The 15,547-nt window shown below is 45.8% G+C and overlaps 1 protein-coding gene across 4 annotated transcripts in view; it reads right to left on the bottom strand.

Annotated features, from left to right (window-relative positions):
- Window positions 1-10,455: 10,455 nt before the first annotated feature.
- LTF (lactotransferrin) overlaps window positions 10,456-15,547 on the bottom strand; it is a 30,997-nt gene continuing 25,905 nt past the window's right edge. For 2 of the 4 annotated variants that reach the window (XM_028478945.1, XM_007126093.2), the window contains exons 15-17: window positions 13,389-13,573; window positions 12,084-12,273; window positions 10,456-10,677 (exon numbers count right to left, since the gene is read on the bottom strand). In XM_028478945.1, coding sequence (XP_028334746.1) covers window positions 10,580-10,677; window positions 12,084-12,273; window positions 13,389-13,573 — 473 coding nt within the window. In that variant the 3' untranslated portion in view covers window positions 10,456-10,579. Of the gene's footprint in view, window positions 10,678-12,083; window positions 12,274-13,388; window positions 13,574-15,547 lie in introns of those variants that run through there. The other 2 variants (XM_028478946.1, XM_028478947.2) reach the window with 2 other exon arrangements.

A 15,547-nucleotide genomic window follows, 5' to 3' on the forward strand; every position in this document is an offset into this window, starting at 1 on the left:
GGAGTGGCTGGGCCCGTGAGCCATGGCCGCTGAGCCTGCGCGCCCGGAGCCTGTGCTCCGCAACGGGAGAGGCCACAACAGTGAGAGGCCCACGTACCGCCAAAAAAAAAATAGTTTGCCTGGGGCGATCCAGTGCCCATTTTCTGTTACATATCCCAAGGAGAGTTGACAGATGAAATACAGGACGCCTGTGGACCACACTCTCTCACCTCCATCACTGAGGAGGGAGGAGGAGGAGGGGGCACCTGGGGGAGACCCTGTAGGGAGCACAGTCTATACCAGTCACTGGCTCTTCTGTGTCCTCACCGGGTGCTATGGATGAACTGTGTCCCGCAAAACATTCATATGTTGAAGCCCAAGCCCCAGTGAGATGGTATTTGGAAATGGGACCTTTGGGGGGTAATTAGGTTTAGATGAGGCGGAGTCCTCAGGATGGGATTAGTGCCTTATAAGAAGAGACACCAGAGAACTTGCGCTCTCTCTGCACCATGTGAGGACACAGCAAGAAGGCAGCCATCTGCAAACCAGGAAGAGAGCCTGCACCAGAAACCCCACCATGCCAGCACCTTGATCTTGGACTTCCCAGCCTCGAGTACTGTGAGAAATAAATTTCTGCTATTTAAGCCACCCAGTCTATGGTATTTTGTTATGACAGCCTTAGCTGAGTAAGACAGGGCTCACCCTGAATGACATTAAATAGCAAATAAAAACACCATGACAAGTCAAGAGCAAGACCTCAGCTGAAAGTACCCCAGCTGATATGAAAAGAGGAGAAGGAGAAGGGACAGAGATATCTTCTTCACACTCATACTCACCAGATATGAGTAGGTCTGGACTCTCCATTCACTTCTACCACATATGGGACAGAAACCTCAGGCAAAATGACATCGTTTTTGGATGTTTATAGACACAGTGATGAACTCACAGAACAAACCCTTTCAGAATTTTCAAAATGAAAACATGGAGCATATAGAGAATAAACTCTTACAGTGACTGAGAGTGAAATAGTTATTGAAAATCAAAAGTTTTTGATGGCTGATCCAGCTACAACAGCCCACACACATAAGCAGTATATCCAGCAAGGTCTTCTTCCCCTGTCAGAAGAAGACAGTTGTCCTAAAGATAAAAATGATTCATGCTTGCACTATTTACAATAAAAGCAGCCCAAGTGCCTATCAAGGGCAAATCGGATGAAAGGATACACACACACAATGGAATAATACTCAGCCATAAAGAAGAATGAAATTCTGACATTTGCAGAAACGTGGATGGACTACAGAATATTATGCTACGTGAAATAAGTCATACAGAGAAAGACATACTGTGTGATATCACTTACATGTGGGATCTAGAAAATAACGCAAATGAATGTACATGCAAAAGAGAAAAAGACTCACGGATATAGAAAATAAACTTGTGTGGGTTTCCCTGGTGGCGCAGTGGTTAAGAATCCGCCTGCCAGGGCTTCCCTGGTGGCGCAGTGGTTGAGAGTCCACCTGCCGATGCAGGGGATACAGGTTCGTGCCCTGGTCCAGGAAGATCCCACATGCCGCGGAGCGGCTAGGCCCGTGAGCCATGGCTGCTCAGCCTGCGCGTCCGGAGGCTCTGCTCCGCAACGGGAGAGGCCACAACAGTGAGAGGCCCACGTACCGCAAAAAAAAAAAAAAAAAAAAGAATCCGCCTGCCAATGCAGGGGGCACGGGTTCATTCCCTGGTCTGGGAAGATCCCACATGCTGCAGAGCAACAAAGCCCGTGTGCCGCAACTACTGAGCCTGCGCTCTAGAGCCCGCGAGCCACAACTACTGAAGCCTGCGCGCCTAGAGCCCATGCTCCGCGACAAGAGAAGCCACCGCAACGAGAAGCCTGCGCACCTCAACGAAGAGTAGCCGCCGCTCGCCAGAACCAGAGAAAGCCCACGCACAGCAACGAAGACCCAGCGCAGCCAAAAATAAATAAAATAAATAAATTTATTTTAAAAAAATACTGAATCACTATGCTATACACTTGAAACTAATAATATTGTGAATCAACGATACTTCAATTTAAAAAAATAACACATGCTTTTCCACTTTTCTACAAACTATTGCATTAGAAAACTAACAACCAGTAAAAAGCCAAAGAGAAGGTAGCTAGCATATTTAAGAAAATTTGACAGTGTTTCTGTTTTTGCCTGTAAATTATTTTCTAATGCAAAAAAAAATTTCCTATCAGGTCAAGATAATTCTGATTTGGGACATTTGAGAGAAAGACTGAAATCTCATGAGAAATCTGATTCATCTCAATTTATGTATTTGCGGGTACAAATGGAACAAATTTTAAAATGGTAAATGTGACTGATTTAGTAAATGAGAAAGCAATAAAACATGAAGTTGAAAAAAAAATACAGGATGCCCAGTTAATTTTGAATTTCAGTTAACCAACAAATAATCTTGTTTTTTTTGTTTTTTACAAATGTGCTGTGGCCACATCAGCCCAGGTTATCCTCCCTCCTAAGAGCTGCTCACCCTTCCCTGGTCTTAGGCTCCCACACCAAACCTGAATTTCAATAGGACTTTATCCTTTACCAACTGCCTTCACAGATGTATTTGCACCACATAACAGTCCTTCAAAGAAAACTGACTATCATCAGCCTCATTTTACAAGTGTGGAAACTGAGGCTTAAATCTCACAGCTCTCAGGGGTCAGAATCTGGGCTTGACATTTTCTGATATCAAATCCCACGCTCCTTCCTCTCCTCCACCCAGTACTTCCTGGCTTGTCTAGAGAACTTGGTTTATAGAGTGAGTTCCTGTATATTATTGCACCGGATTTTTCACAACAGTCCAAAGGATTGGGGGAAGGCAGATCCAAGGATTGCTGCTGCCCTCAGCCACCCATTTACAGACCCTGTGAAAAGCAAAGTTTGCCAAAGAACCATCTCTGGCACATCTAACAGAAGAAAATCTTTGATCTAAATTTCAGACTCTGAATCCTTTGATTTCTTCCATGTGGTGTGGCCTTTAGCTATGAGCTGGGCCATGAGTCACCTCCCTGGAGTCCCCTGCCATGCCTGCTCTGGAAGAGGGTAGGAAAGGGTGTCTCTCTCTTCCTGTGGGACCCAACACAGGCCATCTAACCTCCCTGTGCCTCAGACAACTGGGAATAAGACACCCCCAGCACAGGGCTGCTGGCCAGGATGAGGGCTTAGTGAGCAGCACCGTGAATGGCCCACGGGACGCTGCCCACGCACCACTTTTCCTCACACCCTCCACAGATGCTGCCTGCACCCTAATGGTGCTTGAATTTCAGTTCTGATGGGCCTCCTCGTCCCCACGTCAGCCTCCAGCTGCTGTGCCAGGTAAATGAATATGTTGACAGAAGGATCTGGGGACATTTGGCTCAGCCCCAGCTTCTTTGTTTGAAGGACTGGTGGGGAGGATCAGACCATCTCGCTATATCACCTATGACAAAATGTGTTTTCCTCTGCCCTCAACCACGTGGTCAGCTCAACAATTTTTTGTTTTGTTTTGTTTTTAGCATCTTTATTGGAATATAATTGCTTTACAATGGTGTGTTAGTTTCTACCCGCAGAGCTTATACTCTAGCAGAGGAAGCAGAGAAAACAGCTCCCTTTCACGGCTGCCTTTTTATCCTTTGTTACTCGTGCCTCATTCCTCACTGAACTTCTGCCCTAAGATCTTTTTTTTTTTTTAACATCTTTATTGGAGTATAATTGCTTTACAATGGTGTGTTAGTTTCTACCTTATAACAAAGTGAATCATCTATACATATACATATATCAGCTCAACAGTCTTGCTATGAGTCTGTGGACAGCCATCCCACCAGAGCCCCTGCCCACACGCTCTTTCAGGCATCCATCTTTGCAGAACACCTGCCACACACTTCCTGGGGGTGCACCCAGCTTGCTCACCATGGCTCAGGACCGTCCCCAGCTGCCCCGTGCAAACAGGCGCTCCCTCCTCAGCAAAGCACACAACCCATGTCCCCAAGCTCACGCCGGTTCCAGCGGATGACTATCTGCATGCATACTCACTGTCTCCACTCTTTTGTCTCTGAAGGACTCCAAGGCAGAGTCTGTGGGATTCATCTCCAAATGGACTAGAGGAGATGCGACGTGGTGATGGTTGAGGAGGTGGCCAAGAGAGAAACTCCAGCCAACACAGGTGCTGCTATTCCCCCAGAGAGGTGACACTCATGCCTGTGAGGGAAGGCAAGCAGGAGGAGTTGACTGCCAATGGGTAGTGGAAGCACTTCCTTAAAAAAGAGGCTTAGGGCTTCCCTGGTGGCGTGGTGATTGGGAGTGCGCCTGCCGATGCAGGGGATACGGGATCGTGCCCCGGTCCGGGAGGATCCCGCGTGCCGCGGAGCGGCTGGGCCCGTGAGCCATGGCCGCTGAACCTGCGCGTCCGGAGCCTGTGCTCCGCAACGGGAGAGGCCAGAACGGTGAGAGGCCCGCGTAACGCAAAAAAAAAAAAAAAGAAGAAGCTTAAAGACATTCCAGAGAAAATCGGAAAAATATGACTATAAACAAAATGTCAGATGACATAGACTTATTTTCAAGGGTGACAATAAAATTGCGATTATGTGGGAGAATGTCCCTATTCTTAGAGGCTGCACGCTCAAGAATTTAGGAGTGAAATGTCGTAGTCACAACTCACATTCAAATAATTTAATCACACACATACACACACCAGGTGCATACAACAGCAGCAAGGAGGAAAACACATCAAAATGTTAACACCTGTCAACTCAACAAGGAGGGTATATGAACGTCCACTGAACCCTCTATGACCCCCACTGCACAAACGGAAACATTCATAAGACCAAGTTGAAGGGCAAAACTGACTTTGATTTTTTCTGGATAAAAACAAAGAAGAAAGACTAACCCCAAGTACAAATTTTAAAAGTCTCCTGCCTTCTGGTCCCTCATGACTGGGGTCAGACTCAATCTGTAGAAGAGTCGTAGAGAGAACAAGCCCCAACCCCTCATTTTACTTACAAAGCTGAGCCCAGAGAAGGTAAAGGACTTATCCGAGGTCATACAGCCACATAGCAGCAGAGCTGCGACTTTGCTCTAGACGTCCTGCCGCACATGCCACTTCTTTCCCACTCAGGACTGACCTAATTATTTCTGGAGACAATGGCGGGCTAAATGATTCCGAATACGCTAAGGCTAACAGCTGAGAAAAAAGTATGCAGACTCAGTCCGTTTCCCAACAACCTAAGTACACACGACTTTCCACCTGACGTGATGTGATAGGACGCTCCCAGCACCACAAGGTACTGGCTTTTCCCTCAAAACTAAACGCGCACTGCTAGGGAAGCTGCCTGCGGGTGGACCTTCCAGCCCTCGTGCGACGCCACACTCCGCGGTAGCCCCGCGCAGGCGCAGACAGCAGCTTGGACTCCTCCGCGGCACCGATAGTCCCGGCACCAGGGGCCGAGCGCCGGACGTATCGCTGCTGCTGCGGGGCAGCTCCAGGCTTCACAACACGTGGTGCGTTGTAAGGAAGAGTCGTCCCCGCTGTACTTCTAGAGCACTTCCAGGAACTGGTCCTGCACATCCGACAGAGGCAGAGCCCACCTTTCAAGAATGGATGAAAGGAGCCAGGGATGTTCCTACGCCAGGACAAAGAGCGGCAACCAAAGGACGGGCGCATGCGCAAAGAGTAGCGTTTACTTTTTTTTTTAATAGTTGGAAAAAATCAAAAGAATATTTCATGACATGTGAAAATTATATGAAATTCGAACTTCAGTGTCGAATTTCAGAAACTTTATTTTCAATAAAATAAAGTTTTATTGGAACACGACCACACATTTATATATGTATTGCCAGTGGTTGCTTTTGCACTGCAATGGCTGAGTCCAGTGGTTGTGACAGAGATGGTCTGTCGCACTCTCATGGCTTCCCACTGCTGCTTGGTGCATTGTAAATTACAGCCAGTTATAATTCAATAGCATTTCAGGTACCAGACTGATGATGTGATGTTGTGATACAATAAGACATATACCTCCGGTCTTCAGCCCTGACTGATGGGGTGATAGGAGTGTCCTTTGTTATTCATAATAAACCCTCTACCTGAGTTTCAGTCAGACCTGAGTGTATGCTGATGAGGTGACTCTTGGTGCTTCCCTAGATAGCTTCAGGATGGGAGCTGGTTCCCAGAACCAACCTTGTGATGAGAGGATTGGAACTTTCAGCTCTGCTTCTTGACTTCCAGGGATGGGAGAGTGGCTGGATAATCACCAATGGTCAGTGACTTAGTCAATTGTGTCTATGTTATGAAACTTCCATACAAACCCTAAACTACAGGATTCAGAGAGCGTCTTGGTTAGTGAACACATTCATGTACTTGAAGAGTGGCACACCCCAACTCCACGGGGACAGAAGCTCCTATGCTCTAGACCCTTCCAGACCCTTAGCCTATGTACCTCTTCATCCGGCTATTCTTTTTCTATCTTTTATACGATCCTTTAATATAAATAGGTAACAATAAGTAAAGTGTTTCCCTGGGTTCTGTGAGCCATTATAGCAAATTATCAAACCTGAGGAGGGGGTTGTGGGATTCCCCAGTTCACAGCCAAGTTGGACAAAAGTATAGGTAATCTGGGAACCCACTACTTGTGATCGGTGTCTGAAGAAAGAGGGCAGTCTTGTGGGCCTGAGCCCTTAACCTTGTGGGTCTGTGTTAACTCCAAGTGGTTAGTGTCAGAATTGAACTGACTTGCAGGAAACCCAGTTGGTGTCCACAGAGAATCAGAGAATTGTTTGGTGTAGAAAACCTGCACATATTTGGTGTCATAAGTGTTGTGAGTAGATAGACATAGAGAACAGACTTGTGGTTGCCCAGGGGGAGGGGAATGGCAGAGGGATGGATTGGGAGTTTGGTATTAGCAGATACAAACTATTATCTATAGAATGCATAAACAACAAGATCCTACTGTATAGCACAGGGAACTATATTCAGTATCCTGTGATAAACCATAATGGAAAAGAAGATGAAAAAGAATATCTATATAACTGAGTCACTTTGCTGTACAGCAGAAATTAACACAACATTGTAAATCAACTCTACTTCAATGTAAAAAATATAAGTGTTGTAAGTAGAGAGAACAGTTTATATACATAGAGCCAAACCACCTTTTTTTAAATTTCTATTACCAGTGCATATTCATCATGTTAAAACAAGCAAAGAAGAGAAAAGTGAATTTTGAATGTCACACTAATAAGACACTATGGATTGTGGGTTATTTTGTTATCAAATTAGATGCCAAAGCGCTGTATTTATTATGCAATGGAATTATAGTTGTGCTAAAAGAATACAACATGTGTTGACATTTCCAGACTAAGCATTCATTGCACTATTCCAAACTCATAGGGGAAAAATGGTCAGGAAAATTAACAAATTTTAAAGTGAAATATCTCATCACAACAGAATTTCTTCAAGGGACTTCCCTGGAGGTCCGGTGGTTAGGACTTGGCACTTTCACTGCCATGGGCCTGGGTTCAATCTTTGGTGGGGGAACTGAGATCCCACAAGTTGTGCAGCACGGAAAAAAAAAAAATCTTCAAAACAAAAAATGAAATGAGGCTGCAAGCAAATTAACTTTCTAAATAGCTCATTTGTTAGCCAAGCAAGAAAAGCCATTTAACTATGTTGAGTTAATGAAATCATGTTTGATTGCAGCTGTAAACAAATGTACCCAGAGAAAATTAACTTAAGACTTTAGCCTTTCACTGACAACTCTTGCTTAAAGAGCTGAAAACATTGGGAACAATATCAATAGTCAACTAAGAAATAAGACAAATGATTTGGAGTGGCTTTCCTTGGCTTTTGATGAGTAAACACATGTTAGAGATGCTGTTAACTATTGTCTATTTGAGGAATCAGTGGTGAGTTTGAAATGAGTAAAGAATTAGCCTCCAGGAATAGTCCACATGGGATAACTACAGGCAAGAATATTTTCCAGAAAATTGAGGAAACACTAATTCAGTACAATCTGAAGTGGAATCTGCTGAAATGTATTACAATAGATGGTTGTTAAAATCTGTGTTGGGCAGAAAAAAAGCTTAGAGTGGGGACCGCGCAGAATGCAAGCTTTCCTTGAAGACTGTAAGGAACTTGAGGTCTGAGGAAGTAAAAGCAGGGACACCAAACACAGCCCCACACTCAATTCAGTGTCAGGGTGAAAGAATGCGGGACCAAAGACCCCCCTCATTGATGCTACGGCTGCCTGACTTGCTTTGGGCGATGAAATGATGGAAATGATATGGCCTCTCCTAGAAGGAAGCTTTAAGGGTTTTTGTGTGTTGCCTCCATCTCTCTTTTATTTCCCCCTCTGTCTACAGGCCAATGTGCCCCAGGCAGGGGCTGCTGGTTCAGCCTGGGTCTCAGAATAAAGAGATGAACAACAGAGCCACTGATGACCCATGACAGGTTTGAACGTGAGACAGAAACAAACCTTTGTTGTGTAAGACATTGACATAACTTAGCATGAGTTAATGGATACAGTGATGTTAGATTTTGAAATTTTTATTTCAGCCAGAAAAGGGGATTTCATGGGCCTTTAATTTCGCCTAAGTATCTTATTTATACAGGAAGGTTTATACGGTTCAAATATTATGTTTTATCTTGCTGGTATTATGACTAATATGGCTACACCATCAAATGTTGTTCCCTCAGTAAACTTCTAGTCTACTAGTGAGGCTGGACTACATATGTGGGCCATAATTCAAAGTAGCAAAAAAGGGAGTTTTCATTCTAGGATTATGGGACCGTAATTAATGTCCCGATCTTTCTTTCCTGACAGATTTCAGAGGCTTCTGCAGGCAGCAGAAGAACTGCCTATCTCATTTTGTTTTAACATCTTTATTGGAGTATAACTGCTTTACAGTGTAGTGTTAGTTTCTGCTGTATAACAAAGTGAATCAGCTATATGTATACATACATCCCCGTATCCCCTCCCTCTTGCATCCTCTAGGTGGTCACAAAGCACTGAGGTGATCTCCCTGTGCTATGCCTGCCTATCTCATTGATACTGGTCAATGCTGGCCATTCTTGTCTGCTCTCTGCTTCTGAAAGGGAAGATTCACCCTGGTTGACACAGGTTTGCCTGTTGAGTCCAATGAGCCATTGGAAATACTAAAAACAGGAAAATGATCCTTTCTCAGGGAAGAGTTACTAATCTAAGCTTAGTAGGACCCCAATGGACCCTGTTTACTGGTGGGGAGAGTCTATGCATCAGCAGCTAAAACCCAGCCATTTGGTTCTCTCTTAATTCCCTTCCCTGGCATCAAGATAGTGGGTCAGAATTGAAACTCTGGAGAAGAAAACTATGGGGAACACACTTAAAGAACAAAGCATGGACCTTCAAAAAGGCAGAAAAAGGAAGGAGGAGGAACAGCATGGAACCTGAGGAAACGGAACTTCAAGGAGCACATGTCCACAGGATCAGAGATAGTAAGGGGCTCAGGGAAAAGAGATGTGAACCCTACTAAGCTTGGCCATTTGGGAAGGTGGGGCTGTCCTATTCCAGAACCGCTTCAAGCGAGTGAACAGGTTAGAATCAAACTACCGTGGGGTGAAGAGAGAATGACCCAAACACCCACCTGACTTGCTGAAGTGAAGGCAGCCCTCTTTGACCACACTTTAAAGAGCTTGGCTGAGAAAAGTGGGAATAAACTGGTGACAAGAGGTTAACCGGAGGCTGAGGGCCAATAAGGTCAAGGGATAGATGTACAGTTGTCCCCTGTACCTCGGTATTTGCAGGGATTGGCTCCAGGACACCCTGTGGATGCCAAAATCCAAGGATGCTCGAGTCCCTTATATAAAATGGTGTAGTATTTGCATATAACCTATGCATGTCCTCCCATATATTTTAAATCATCTCTGGGCTGCTTATAATACCTAATGTAATATAAATTGCAAATTCAAGTTTTGCTTTCTGGAACTTTCTGTAATTTGTTTTCAAATATTTTCAATCCTCAGTTGGTTGAATTCAAGGATGTGTAACCCATGGACATGGAGGGCCCACTGTGTTCCACATTTTCCTATGTCTATATTTGTACATTTACTATACCTGATGCTATTTACTTGAAATAACAAATACTCATAAATCTTCTTGATACCCAGCTTCTTCCACTAATCCCTTGATTCCTACTCTCTATTCCTTCCCCCGCCTTAGAAGCACACACGCACATGCACACTCAAACACACACACACACACACACACACACACACACACAGACAACTATATGAGGGACCAACAGGTGCCCTTGAGGAAAAGAGTTGCTTGGCCTGACCTTAGACTCCAGACCATCAGGCACTAAGTCCAAAACTGCCTGAAAGAGTGGGTGTGGGACCGGGAATACAGGGAAGGAAAGGTTCCACTGGGCAGGTGTTTGGTCAGACACATGATTTCAGTATGAAATTCTAGAAAAGATGAATGGCACTTTATAGGGAATGAAAATCAACAGCATTTCTAATTTTATTTCTTGTTAAGATGATAGCAGGGATCTGTGAAAACTGATGAGCTTGGCAAAATCCGCCCTCAGGAAGGGAGAGGAAGGGAGAAGGATCAGGGCTGGAAGCAGGGAGGGGCCGAGGCCCCCGGGGAGGCGGGGCAGCTTCTTTTCGGGTCTGACCTCGTCAGGAAGGCGCAGGCTTCCAGAAGCGCTGTGGGACACAGCAAAGCAGGAGATTCAGAAACTGATTCCTTTTTTTTTTTTTTTTGAATCAATACATCAATCAAAGAGGACACTAAAACAGACTTTCCTCTGCCCTTCTCCCACCACTGTAGGTCAAGGCTTGCCATCCCCACATTTCCCCACTGTCCGTCCTGCTAAGAGCTACAGGACCCAAGGGAGCACACAAAAGCTCTGGTCCTTATCAAGCTGCGAGATTCCCTGCTCTGGCCTGAGTGACACAGCTGCCACCCACTTGTCTCCAGGTGAATCAGCTGTCACACTCTCAAGTTCACAAGGTATTGATGGTCCTCGAATTTGTTCTGGAATGTGAGCAATTGATCATCTTCATGCAAATCTGCTTGCAGTAATATCCACCTACTCATTCACTCGCTCATCTATGAATCCCTCCTGAGCACTGGCTTTGTGTGAGCCTCTGTGTTAAGTGCTGGGGATTCAACACAGACAGATAAGCCCTGCCCTCAAGGAGTGTACCATCTGTGCAATCCTGAGCAGGCTGCTCACAAGAGTAGGCCTGCAGCACGATTTCTAAGTGTAGCCCTAGATCCACCTGCATCACAATTCCCTGAGATGTCCGTGGAAATAGCAGGGTTTCTCAACCTTGGCACTCTTGACATTTGGGGCTGGGGAATTCTTTGTTGTGAAGGCTGTTCTGTGCTCTGTTTAGTAGCATCCCTGCTTCTACCCACAGATGCCAGCAGCACCCCCTATATCATGAGAATTAAAAATACCTCCCGGCATTGCCAAATGCCTCAGGGGCAAAATCATCCCCGGTTGAGAACCACTGATACAGAGATTCTCAGCCCTTCCCCAACCCCTGGACCACCACACAACACCCACCAATGCCTCCAACTCCCATGGTGAGGGACCAGGAATAGGAACCCAGATGACATCAGTGCACAGAGGAGGCAAAACTTGCCGAAACTCGAGAATCATTGCCTGGAGGCTTACAACACTCTGCTATGTCTTCTAAATGTTTTTAAAGGGTTAAATTATTGTCAATACATTTTCCTGGCTAAAATGTCTTTTGAGAATTTGTATTCTCTATGGTTAGTACTTACGGTAACTGCCTAGAAACCAGAATTTGTCATTTGTCAATATATATGTATATATATGTATACCTTTGTGTGTATGTATATACATACATACATATATTTACAATCGTTATCAGCATTATAAAAATTTAGCATATTACTACTGCTTTATTTTATTCTCTAATTCTTTCACCTCATCAATGAGAGTGTAGTTTCCCAAAGTATAGAGACATTGTATTGCCTTAACGTTTTTATACCCACTTCATCCCTACAATGTTTGGCCCTCCAACCTTGACCTTCACCTGAGGTAGTTTCCCAGTGATGCTACCTATGTTCCACTTACGGGAGGTTGAGCATTTTTTCAGGTTAGCAATGGCCGTGACATACTCTGATCCCAAATATTTTTCATATGTTGTTTTGCCTCCGAGTTTGGCCAGACACTCAGTGTTGTCATTGAACAGAAGGTTTTTGGTTTCAGACTGGAACAAGCAAAACTTGCCCGGGCAGTCTTTTCCATTTTTCCCAAACTGAGCCTGTGTCAAAAGGGCAGACAGTAAGAGAGCAGCAGAGGAAAACAGGAGAGGTTATGGATTCGGGGAGGCCAAGGGCATTTCTTCTGCACAGGATCAGCCACAGGAAAACCGTGGGGCAAAAGGAGCTAAGTTCTGGAATCACTCCACTGTCCTGGCTAAGTCTTCCCCTGCCCCGTGTCCCTCTGCTCCACACCCCAGCCCAGTGCCCAGGCCCCTCACCACTTCTGATCTCACCTCCCGCCATCTTGCCTTTCTTTTTAATCTGTGGCCTCTTCCCTTAGAACCTCTTATGTGTGACTAGGTGACAGCTGAGGATTTTGAGATCCACCCCCAAAGTAATCACCTCTAGCATTCTAATAGGCCAGCTCTCCCAGAGAGGCAGACTGCATTGGAAATCCTCTCTGCCACGGACCCGGTCATTGCCTTGGGCAGGTCACTTAGCCTCCCTTGGCCATGGTTCCTCCTCCATGCCCAGGGCTCCCACGAAGGTGAGCTGCAAGAACCAAGCACCTGCATGGCAGCAGACCTCTTACCAGCACCCGTGAGTGTGCACAGTGGGGGCTCCACAAATGCTAGTTATTGTGCCTATTTTTACATTCTAGGGCCACTTTCTTTAATGCATATCTAGAAACATGCCATTTTAATACAGAGCTAGATGTCCTAATAGAGAATCCCAGACTTCAAGGAAATTATAGGATTTCCTTCAAACCACTTCACGTAGATAGCCTTAAATCTATACAAGTTCTGGGTTTGTTATTTTTAGAGATTACAAATGCAGGGGCCCTGTCTAGAACATCCCCAGTTGTCCCGGGCTCTGGAAACATCAGCAGAGTAAATCACTCTCTACCTGGCTATGGGAGGAAGGCTCATTCGCCTCCCTCATTTGCCTGAAGAACAATAGGAGGCTCAAGGAGAGAAAGCATCTCCCAGCCAGGCAGTGAGCACACGTCCAGGGCCATGAGACTCAGGGCAGCCCCCCAGCGTGGAGCAAATACTCGCATCACCAGCTTCAAGCAGAGGGACGGGACAGAAAGGCTGGGGATGGGTGGATTCCCTGAGCTCTGTGATTGCCCCACCTAACAGGAGCCCCTGCAGGAGGCCCTGGTGACCCATACCTGTTGGAGTAGCAGCACCCGTTCCACATGTGCTGCCCTATCGCTCCGAGACACCACGGCATGATTTGGGGCCACAGCCAGGTAGCAGCTCTGAGCCTCTGTCACAGACTTCCTGGTGCCATCGAGACACAGCAACCTAAAGTCCTCCTGTTTCAATTTCCTAGCCCAGTCTGCAGTGTTCCCTCCTGGAGATATAAAGAAGGCAGCATCAGCCACAGCTGCCCCTCTGAGTCAAAGCATCCTTTCCGGGTGGCTGTGACCATCCACCGGCCTCTTGAAATGCACACACTGGGGTTGCAGTGATGTGAAGGAGAGCAAATAAAGCTCCACAGATACACAAACTTCAAACATATCAAGCATTAGTGCTATATCCTCACGATGGAGTATTACTCAGCAATAAAAAGGAGTCAAGTTCTGACACACGCTACGATGTGGATGAACCTTGAAAACATTAAGCTAAGTAAAAGAAGCCAGTCACAAAAGATCAAATATCATAGGATTCCGTTTATGTGAAATGTCCTGAATACGCAAATCTATGGAGACAGAAAGTGAATTGATGGTTGCCAGCTCTGGGGGTGTGGGGAAGGGACTGATAATAGGTGCAGGGTTTCTTTAAGGAGTTTTGTGAATGTTCTAGAATTGGATTCTGTTGGCAGCTGCACAACTTAGGATGTGCTGGAGATCACTGAATCCCATTGAATCTACACTCTGAATGGGTGGATTTTGGAGTATGTAAATTGTATCTCCATAAAGCTGTTACATTTCTTTAAAAGAAAACCCTCCATGTATGCCATATTTTCCAGTGAGTTCCAGAAAAAGAAGTGCTGGTTTGTGTTCAAGAAGAAATTGTTGGGACTTCCCTGGTGGTCCAGTGGGTAAGACTACCAGCTCCCAAGGCAGGGGGCCCGGGTTTGATCCCTGGTCGGGGAGCTGGATCCTGCATGCCGCAACGAAGATCCCGTGTGCTGCAACTAAGAACTGGCTCAGCCAAATAAATAAATTAAGTTAATAAGTATTAAAAAAAAGAAGAAGAAATTGTTTCCTTTTGTATTCCAATGCTCTTAGGGTAACCAGAGAAAGGATAGGAATGTCTATGGGTTTATCAAATATGCTTTCAGTCAATTCCGATAAAATACAGTTGTGAAATCCCAGAGAAGCTTAAAACTAAATTTGACACCCATCTGATCCCTGGAGATCACTTAGATTCACGGTTCCTGATTTCGAACTGTAATTGTACACAGGTATGCCTGTGTGTGTGCAAATGTAGCTTTCGTGGTCAGGTGGCTGCTTCTCTCCTTTTGCCCTGTCCCCTCAAGAAAAGACTTCCGGGCTTCCCTGGTGGCGCAGTGGTTGAGAGTCCGCCTGCCGATGCAGGAGACACGGGTTCATGTCCCAGTCCGGGAAGATCCCACGCGCCACTGAGCCTGCGCGTCCGGAGCCTGTGCTCCGCAACCGGAGAGGCCACAACAGTGAGAGGCCCGCGTACCGCAAAAAAAAAAAATAAAGACTTCCTGCATTCTCTTGGCTTTGTCCATTCGATACTGAGATCACCCCAGATTTACATATCTGGCCTCGATTGCTCTCCCCGGAGACTTGGAGGAGTGGCTCTGGCTGTGGCTATCACTGAAGGGAAGAGGCAGAAAGTGGAAGCAGCCCCTTTGAGGGGGGAAGTGGCAAGTCCTCTGCGGGGGTGGGGGGTGGAGGGCTAAGTGCATTGGGTAAGGAGAGAGGTGCGGTTTGGGTTTGGAAGGCAGCACACCGCTGGTAGTCTTAAACGTGGTAATTAGTATTTTCACCAGAGGTCAGAAGAGAGAGTGACTATTCCTCTATTGGCTGGGGGATTTTACCTTCTATCATCTGCATCTGCCTATGATTTTTGTCCTCATTAACTCCCCAAGGAGTTTCCACACTGAGGGCTCACATGGGCTGAATGAAGGCTCCTACTTCCTTGTTTAAAAGGGGAAATTTAACCTGCATATGTCCAAATTTTTTTTCATGTATCATCCACATTCAGTTTCCAATAGGCTGAGACAGGAAGATGGTGTGCTTCTGTGGCTGACTAGACAAAGCCAGGGAGATAGTTGCCCCTGAGTATGGCTGGTGTGTGTGTGTGTGTGTGTGTGTGTGTGTGTGTGTGTGTGTGTGTGTGTGTGTGTGAG

This window comes from Physeter macrocephalus, chromosome 18, assembly GCF_002837175.3.
Source record: "Physeter macrocephalus isolate SW-GA chromosome 18, ASM283717v5, whole genome shotgun sequence".
NCBI lineage: Eukaryota > Metazoa > Chordata > Mammalia > Artiodactyla > Physeteridae > Physeter > Physeter macrocephalus.